This window comes from Thamnophis sirtalis, unplaced genomic scaffold (genome assembly GCF_051295495.1).
Source record: "Thamnophis sirtalis isolate CommonGarterSnake01/CBP01778 unplaced genomic scaffold, rThaSir2_p1.2 scaffold_15, whole genome shotgun sequence".
In the NCBI taxonomy this organism is placed as follows: Eukaryota; Metazoa; Chordata; class Lepidosauria; order Squamata; family Natricidae; genus Thamnophis; species Thamnophis sirtalis.
Window position 1 is genome coordinate 17,754,560 of NW_028261395.1, and position 9,848 is coordinate 17,764,407.

A 9,848-nucleotide genomic window follows, 5' to 3' on the forward strand; every position below is an offset into this window, starting at 1 on the left:
CCCGACAAGCCCCTTCATTGCATCACCCTCAGAAACTTCAACCAAACTTAACTCAGACAAACACTTAGGACAGCGATACCTAGCCTTTTTGGCGCCAAGCGCCAAAATCGTGCACGTGCGTGCACACCCATAATGCAATGCACGCCAACCCCCCACACCCCACGCTCCCATGCATGCATGCATGACCCGCCTCCCACACATGCGTGGCAGAGACCCAAAAACCTGCTGGCCAGCGAGAGGCGCATGTACATGTGTGGTGAAGCTGAGCTGGGGTGATGGCTCACATGCTCATAGAGAGGGCTCTAGGTTCACCATCATGGACCTGAAGCTGCACTAGAAGCACCCATGTGGTTCTGCATCATCACTAAACCATCTTTCCAATCAGTCCCCAGCTTCCATTTTGTCTCCAGTGCCTTTCTCCCGGCTTGCAACTGAAGCAGATGGATATTTCTTCCCACATTAGGAATATATATATATTATATTTGCTCTGGAGAGCTCTGTGCTCAGCAGACAATCAAGCAAGCTTTTGCAGATTTCTGAAAGACCTTGTGCCTTTCACAAGACAAAAGCCCCTGTTTTAAGCTAGGCAAGAGGCCACAGATAGCCCAGATCTTCTCTATGGCTGACAAAATGCAAATGGATTCCACTTTAGAAAAAAGATTCAGCCGCAATGATCCAAACCCAGGATCAATGTCCAATCCAAAATCTTGGGAAAGAGCACGGCTCCTTTGAAATGTTGGGTTGCTGCATTGCTACATCTGCCATCAAAGCTCTCCTGCACGTAGACAGCATAAAAACACCAGATTTTAATGCTCCTTGAATAGGAGCATTTCTAAGCTGCTGTCTGATGAATCCTTCAAGGCTAGCCATTCTTCTAACCTGCCATGTATGTTTAACTTTAAAAAAAGCAAGAAAAACAATTCCACAATTACTTTCAGAATCAATACAAAATAGTAAAGAACCAACACCAGACAAACAAAGTAGCAAGAAATCAATACCACAGTGATCATTCCATAATAAATCAAACTAAAGTTCTGTTTTCTTTAAAATTGCTGCCATTGGTATTTATCCCATTTGAGTTAAAATGTTGTGATCTTTGTTTGGCCATTCACATAAACAGGGGGATCAAGTTTTCACTGCAATGTTTGATTACATTTTTATGTTGAAGAGAAAGCTAAATAAATGTGTAACTGAGAAGTCTAATTCAATGCCAAAGCCAAACGTTAATTTTGCAATCATTTTTAAAAGCTGCATCCAAAGGGTTAAATCTTTGAGAGAAACTTAATTTTCTGGTTGTTTTTTTTTTAACAGCAGTACATTTCTCTGGTAATTTTTATTTATATTTCATTTTTTCAGCATCTACTTTTCAGAATAAAAATCCAATTCAGTCTTAGGCCATGATGCATGTAACATACATCTCAGTGAATTAAAAAATTTCTCGTGAAAAAGTCTGTACATATTTGCAAATTAAATGAAACGAATATCAAGTTAAAAAATAGCAAGTATCTCCTTTTTAAAAATCTTCAACAAACATTTACAACATTGTAGTTTGGGAATCTTTACAAAAAGTCCACTACTAAGTACAGAACTTCCCATTTGAAAAATAAACAGGATAGAGTACAAGAAACAACAACCCCCAAAATACATAGAATTAACAGCTCTAGTTTGTATTTATCGTATACCTAAAAAATATTTAAATGTGCAGCATTTTCTCTTTCTCTCTCTGGAAATTTATCACGCGTCATCATCCTCATCGGCATCAGTTTTCTAACAATTTTGCAATTACACATTTCCTCTGTTCGGCTGTCATGTGCTCACAAGCCTCCAGAACATTTGCTATTATTAAAGTCTGTTGAATTGTTTTGGCTTTTACCCAGATTCTTCCATTCATTCCTAACACTAACTCAAAAGGATAAAGTTGTCCCAAATCCCACATGATTTCACAATCTGGAGCCAAGAGTCTGAAATTAAAACAATAGGGAGAGAGAGAAAAAAATCAATTCATGACATCAATCCAATCTCAATTATTTATATATTATTTTCCTTTGAAACCCTAGCCAAATATCCTTGTTAAGGGTCAAGACTGCTTTTAATTTCTCCTTTCTGGGAAAACAGAACTGTTATAAAATGAGGCCTAATGTCTGAAGACTGTTGTTCCATGTAAAGATATAAAACAACTTCTCTATAGCTTTTGGGTGCAAGTTTTCCCTCTGTGTGTGTGTGCGTGCAAGTTCAGAGTAGCAAAACTCTTGAAAATGCTGATGAGATCTGAGTACTGAAGAGAACTAGTGCTGCTGGGGAGTGAAATCCATTAAACATTTTGACAAAAAGGGAAAAGAAACCAGAAGTAAAAAAAAAAAATCACGAATCTAAATTTACTGTACAACTCAAGACTCATTGAGCCCAAAGTTTATGTTGCTAAATGAGAGATTTGGTTTTTTACTATTATTAAGGTTTTATTTTATTATATAAAATACAAAGAAGAGGAGAAAAAAATAGGAAATAAAGGGAAGGGAGTGGGGAAAAGGGGGTGTGCAATACAAGGGAAAAAGAAAGGAGGCTTTTTAGCACTTTGAAGGGGAAAAGTGAAAAAAGCGTTTTTTCCCTTTTGTCAGTAAGGTCAAAGAATTTGAAAGAATACAATGAATTTTGTAAATAAAAATTTTGATAGTTCACAAAGATTACTGGGTGCAAATAGAAATACACATTATTTCCATAGCAAGGAAAATAAAGCAAGAATGGTTAAATTGATTCTTTTATTCAAAGAGGAAAGTGTGTCTTTATTTGGATATCACTTCTGGAATTTGTGCTTGTGAAGAAAAAAATGAAACTTTGACCTTGGTTTTGTTGATTAGAAAGATTTGGTGTTATAAGAATGGCTAGTTATATTAATGTGTAAAAGTAAAAGTTGAGGTTGAAGTGTGTTTATCTTGTACTGTGCTAAGAAGAGTTGGAAGTCAAGGCTAAGTGAGATATTTGTTAAGTGAGTTTTGCCCCATGTTACAACTTTCCCTCAATCGTGGTCATCAATTGAGGACCTGTTAACTGCTTTTTTTTTAAAAGAAGCTTATACTACGAAACATGGGAAAGGCATAAACGACATAGTTCCAGAGTAAGAATTCCTTGACACCTACTTTCTTATCAGGCCTAGCGAGACCTTGAATAAAAAGCCATCCTGTCCTATGATTCCCATGCCATTCGCCCGGCCGCTGCTGTCTATGCAGACCATCTCGGGTTCCATATCTTTATTGGCCACGATGAACTGACCATAAATAAGGTCACCCACCTAAAGAAGGGAGAAAAGTAGCCATTTAACAGATTTACATTCTGTCTTTTTCACTACAAGCGCAAAGTGACACCCATTTCAGTTGTGTCCTCACCACACTGCACAGGTTGATGGAGTGAGAAAAAGAGTCGGTGCAAAGTACCTAAAGTAGGCAAAAGAATGGTCCTGAACCTAGATCTCTCTGGTTCCAGATCAACAACTGAACTACTATCACACAGCAACAAAATTGCAGTCATTGAAGGATCATTGGGGATAGTTTGGCATGCCTCCCTTTGAGGAGAGTGATCCCCAAAGGTGCCCTTTCAAAAGCCAACTGGACCTTTTCTCTTGAAGACGTTTCGTTTTTAACCGAAGAAACTTCTTCAGTTCTTGGATGAGAAGCAAAACATCTTCAAGAGAAAAACCAAGGAAGTCCAATCACCTTTTGAAAAAGCACCTTTGGGACAACCGTGACCTGGATAACTGAGAAGCTCCATAGAAACTTTAAGGAAAGTGATCTTTTATATGAGAACAGAAGCATCACAACTATACAAAAGAGTATTCACAGCATCTCCATGCAACTCAAGAAGGTTGTCAGAAAAATATTTTGCCCAGTACACCAATGGTGTTGGTATTGGTTCTCATTAAACAGGAAAAACAAGTTCATCTGTTGTAGAATGGACACATAGGTCAACTGATTTGTGAAATGTTGTCATATTATAGGTTGGTGTCCTCATCTAATGAATAATACCCCAAAGAAGTCAAAAGGAAAAGAGAAAAGAACCAGGGAGAGAAGCTAATGATTTTAACGGCAATACATAACTATGATTATACTTATATATTTAGCCTTCAGTAGAGTAATGATCTGCATTTCCACTTCGCGTTCTCATATAACCAGATGTACAATCTGCTTGCTATCTCATATGCCCTTGTGTTCCCCAAAGGTTTGCTTGCTCTTAAGATAATGTCTTTGAAATTTAAGTCATCCTGGTGACCCATAATAATGTGATGGCATTAGAGCCGACCCCACCGCAGCTTCTTAAAATAGCTACATCTTACTGCAAGGAATAAACCCAGCCGCCTGTGTTTTTATCTGGATTAGTAGTACTGACTGAACATGTTGTTGTTTTTTTATTTATTTTTTTCATGTCCAGATCAAACCTTATGAGCCCTAGTGGTGCAGTGGTTAGAATGCAGTATTGCAGGCTACTTCTGCTGTCTGCCGACTGCTAGCAGTTCGAATCTTGCCAGGCTCAAGGTTGACTTAGCCTTCTATCCTTCCAAGGTCGGTAAAATGAGGTTGACTCTATAAACTGCTTAGAGAGGGCAATAAAGCACTGTGAAACAATATATACGTCTATGTGCTATTGCTATTGCTAAACTGCCAAAATGAAGCCACCTTTCTGGTTTTGTCATTGGCCAGAAAGAAATCACTTTCAGGGCAAACCACAAGATCAAACCAAGAAGCCAGATCAAACATGTTGACATTGAACACTAAACTCTAAAGTCACGGCTCAAACCCCACCCAGATCTGCTCAGAAACATCCCTGGGTACAATAGGATGATTTTCCTGCTCCTTGCAGTGCTTGAGAGGGTTCCTCACCTGCACATTCGGCCTGTTCCTTTTGGTGGCTCCTTCAAATGCCAAGTAAGAGAGAGAGGCATGTTCACTGCCTCCAACATCCAGTTTGAATATGTCCCCAGCTTTGGCTGTCACTATGCCGATCACATGATCTCCCTTCACTGGGACATACTGGCAAGAATAGGAAAACATTTTTTTTTCTTTTGGACAGAAAACAAAGTAGTGATGTCATGCAGACCTCCCCTCCCTGCAATCCACTAGGAATATAGTGTGTTTTTTTTCTTGCAAAGTGCCACTGTACATAAATACAGCATTCCTGGCCCAAATATTTATATTTATTATGTAACACAAACTATATATAATATAGTACTATGTAATAATATGAATGTGATGTGAGTATGCCACATATTATATATATTACAGATATTATGTTTATAAAAATATTATATTATATAAATTTATATCATATATTATAAATATAAAAGTAAATTTTGTTATATATTTTATATAAATTAAATTTTATATAACCATATATAAATTATTTAATATTACTGCATTATATATCATACTTTAATATAATGAATTTAATTAATTCATTTACACTTTGCATATGCACCAAAGACAATTTCCTTTTTTGTCCAATAACTTGGCCAATAAAGAATTATATCTATTCTATTAACATAAAATTACAGTGTATAATATTTTATTATATCTTCTTCCGTTTTTTTTTATAGCCATGCGCGCATTTGCAAATGCTGGGGCCAACAGCCGACTGTCTCCGAACTGCGCACGCGCAGCCTCCTTACCCGCTTCTGTTGTGAGTCCACCCAATAGGTTCCCCCGGAACTACTTCCGCTCCCACTTCCGGTCTGAGCGGAATGGCCACGGTAGCGAAGCAACCCGCATTTGGTAACTAGTAGGCCGTCGGCGCCGCGTCTCAACCCCGGCCCGCAAACCAGCCGCCCCTTCTGCGGCCCACTCGAATTCAGACGCAGCCGCTCGCCGTCCGCTTCGCCCTGGCTGGGCAAGATCAACGCTTCCCCCGGCATCACTACTTGCCCCACCCGCGTTTCGGCCAAGCAAGCTGCGGCGCCCGCCATAATGTCAGAAATTGGCCCTTCGAGTTGCCGCCTCGCGCCTGCGCAGAAGAAACATCTGCGTATGCGCAAATGAAGCCCTGCGTCGGACTGCAAAAATAAAATAAAATTCTAGAGCAGTGTTTCTCAACCTTGGCAACTTGAAGATGTCCGGACTTCAACTCCCAGAATTCCCCAGCCAGCGAATGCCAAGGTTGAGAAACACTGTTTCTCAAGTTGCCAAGGTTGAGAAACACTGTTCTAGAGTGATGCTGGGCTTGGCGTCCTCTTGCTTTTATCTGGTTGGAAAGATTAAGCCACCATCCAGAAAGGGGTGTTTATCCCTTCAAAGAGTGCAAATAGCATCAAACATCAGCAGATGTGGATTAAGATAATTTCTAAATTCAACTCTGGCCAGACAATTCCTTTTGTGCCTGACATTTGTGAGCTGGGTCATCTCTGAGAAAATAAGAACAGTAAAAGCCTGGGAAAAAGAGACACAAGATAGCGTGTGAAAGGCAAACGATTAGCATCCCTAAATTTGTGCAAAGTAATCAGTTTCAAGCCCATGCAGTTTTCTTGGAAAGAATTGTGACATTGGCACGCAACATCAACAGTAGCAAAGTTTGGAGACTTCCTCAAAGAGAGACTTATCAACTTCCAGCACTGTAATCCGAATAATAATGTTTGCTCAGGCTGTTTGGTGTCTGATCAATATTTTCAACATGTGGGGGAAATGTTTGGAATTTAATAAAACTTTGCAATAATTCACTTAACTTCACATCAATTCACTCTTGAGTGATTGGATTACATCCTTATCTGATTTTGAAAACAAAATATGGATTTCACCTTGATAATATCTGAAAGATGTGAGCTAAACTCTGAAAAAAAAAGGGGGGGGAATCCCTCAAGATACTAGCTGGATTTAAAAACAGGTTGAGGTTTCTACAGATTGGTTGTATCAACTTTGCACAACAAAAGAAGAAAGTGTTTACAAAACACCTCAGTTTATAAGTGTTACTTTCTCTTGAGCTGTACAATTATCAATTAGATACAAAATGAAATTGTGTCAAAGATGAATTCCTATTGGAAAAGCAAGCTAATACCAACATATGAAACTGAAATATTATTTGGCTTGGGAGAGAAAAGGGCCAAAATCATACAAAGATCAGTTTTATACAATGTTGATTGACTAACAGACTCAAAGGAAGATGGACCAACTGCATCAAGTTATCCAGAACACTAAAAACTCCTAAAAACATCAGATAAAGCTTTTCTTACACTGAGTGAAACATACAGCAAGCCATTCTTACGTTTTCAACATTTGTAACCCTATCAATCAGCAAATCTACAAATAGTGATCAATCTTGGTACTCATATACCATACTTGCCCTGGGACTTACATCTTCCTACAAACATTTTGGAATTAAAAATATACACATTTTCCTTGGAAGTCTTCTCAAGAAAGTTGACATAGGATAAACAAGACCTATATTGATAACACTACACTTGATGATCCAGATCTGCAGTTTATGCCATCTTAACTATCGGTTTTAAAGCACTTTCTCTAATTTAGCAGATTAGAGCAAGAAGGTGAAATGATGAGCGAGTTCCTGGATTATTAAACTTTAGCGACCCCGTCTGGCTGATAGTGGCATACCAATATATGAAAAAATCATAAAATGTGGAATACTATTCCGAAGAAAGATATATCCTAAGATGAAGTTTGATTTTCTAAAGCAATATCAATGCTACTCAAGTTGACTTTTATTGACTTCAGTATATTATCTTCAGCTTTTGTATACAGCTATCCAGTTTCTCTATTCTTGCTTTTTTGTTTTCCAAGCAGTGTTTTCTCAAGGCTAGAGACAATTCCAAGTAATAAAACATTATAATGTTAAAAATGGAGAATGCAAACTGATCATTATTTTTATTTATTAAATGTTTACGCCATCCATCTCCCTTACAAGGTGATTCATGGTTTATGCTTCAACACCAACAATTATAATACTCAATTTCTGGAAGTTTCTTTCTGATTCTGGAAAACAGTTGAATAAAGCTATTTCTGCAATATGCTATATAAACCAGAAATGACCATCTTGTGAACTGCAACCAAACCTTTGCAAAAATATCATTAAAGGCTAAAATATATACAAATATTATGAATATGAATGAATTACAAAGCTACTTAACTGAACTATTTGTCACAGTGCAACCATCATCTGGGGAAATCTTCATGTGTTTTGTGTGAGGTCGAGTCACACAATATTTAATGACTCTCTTTAATTTTTATTTTTAAAAATGAACATTCCATGTTTCCTTAAACAGTGCATCGTCTGGATAAAAATATTTCTGTGCATTAACCGTCAAAATTTACATCATTCACATTGATATTAATTCTCTAATCGTAGAATTTATAGTATATTAAACGGTTGAACATAGTGAACCTGTTCATTTTTTCCTCAACGTATCTACTGATAAAAATGTAATAACATTAAGCATAATCATCATCATCATGATACCAACATTTATATTGTTTATATCTCTATCTTAACCTATTTTCTACTCTTCTTTAATCACCTTTTATTTCCAACTTCAATTTTTATTCTCTAACCATTGATAAAATAATTCCTATATCATATAATACTCAGCTTGTTCTTTCTCTTTAATTGCCAGTGTTAATCTGTTCATTTCTGCACATTCTAATATTTTCCTAATCACCTTCTCATCAGTAGGGATCTCTTCACTTTTCCAATGTTGTGCAAATATAATTCTAGCTATAATTAATACATGAATAATTAAATATGTGTTCTCCTTACTGTAAGTTTCAGGTAAAATCCCCAATAGAAATATTTCTGGTTTTAAATCAGTGTGCTGTTTTATCATCTTTTCCAACCATGTATATATTTTTGTCCAATATTTTTTTGTTTCTACACATGTCCACCACATATGATAATAAGACTCATGTGTCTGGTGGCACTTCCTCCATTTAGCTAACTTATCTTTAAACATCTTTGCCAACCTCGCCAGTGCAAAGTGTCATTTATACTACATACAGATTTTCTTTATATGCAGATGACATCATTAATTTGTATTTCCTATCCCAGAGTTTCTGCCATTTGTCTAATTCTGTTGTGTAACCAACATTTTTTGCCCATGCTATCATTGTCTCCTTCACTTGTTCATCTTTCAATTTTATGCCCAATAGGTAGCTATATAATATCTTTATCAATCTTCTGTCCCTATTAATATCTTGTCTAATTCTGTTAATTCTTTACAGGTAAAGGTAAAGGTTCCCCTCGCACATATGTGCTAGTCATTCCTGACTCTAGGGGTGGTGCTCATCTCCGTTTCAAAGCCGAAGAGCCAGGACTGTCCGAAGACATCTCCATGATCATGTGGCTGGCATGACTCAACGGCGAGGGCGCACGGAACGCTGTTACCTTCCCACCAAAGGTGGTCCCTATTTTTCTACTTGCATTTTTACATGCTTTTGAACTGCTAGGTTGGCAGAAGCTGGGACAAGTAACGGGAGCTCACTACGTTACACGGCGCTAGGGATTTGAACTGCCGAACTGCCAACCTTTCTAATCAACAAGCTCAGCATCTTAGCCACTGAGCCACCATGTACCTAGTTCTTGTACCTGTACCTAAACCATATATTTTAACATCATTCTCATATCTAGAATGTATCTGTATTTGTGAGTACCATGCCATATTGATCCCTTGATCACTCAATTCTTGTTTAGTTTTGAGCTCCCCGTTTTCATTCAAAATATCTTTATATCTAACAATATTTTCCATTTGGGAAACATTTGGGTGAATCATTGCTTCCATTGTTGAAAGCCAAACTGGTATCCTCAAATAATGTTGCTCTTTAATTTTCTCCCATATTGACATTAATGCTTTTCTTACGTAATGTCTT

At 37.4% G+C, this 9,848-nt stretch overlaps 1 protein-coding gene across 1 annotated transcript; it reads right to left on the minus strand.

Annotated features, from left to right (window-relative positions):
• Positions 1 to 1,072: 1,072 nt before the first annotated feature.
• EXOSC3 (exosome component 3) lies at positions 1,073 to 6,160 on the minus strand. Its single transcript, XM_014051660.2, has 4 exons — positions 5,654 to 6,160; positions 4,869 to 5,018; positions 3,135 to 3,286; positions 1,073 to 1,961 (listed from the first exon to the last, which is right to left on the minus strand). The coding sequence occupies exons 1-4, from the start codon at positions 5,945 to 5,947 to the stop codon at positions 1,760 to 1,762; spliced, it is 798 nt and encodes a 265-aa protein (XP_013907135.1). The 5' UTR covers positions 5,948 to 6,160; the 3' UTR covers positions 1,073 to 1,759.
• Positions 6,161 to 9,848: the final 3,688 nt, after the last annotated feature.

Coding starts and splice junctions, on each gene's coding strand:
- EXOSC3 (XM_014051660.2), bottom strand. CDS start 5,947: ATGGCGGGCGCCGCAGCTTGCTTGGCCGAAACGCGGGTGGGGCAAGTA. Junction 3,287..4,868: donor GGAACAGGCCGAATGTGCAG/GTGAGGAACCCT, acceptor TCCCTTCTTTAG/GTGGGTGACCTTATTTATGG. Junction 1,962..3,134: donor TCGCTAGGCCTGATAAGAAA/GTAGGTGTCAAG, acceptor TTTTAATTTCAG/ACTCTTGGCTCCAGATTGTG.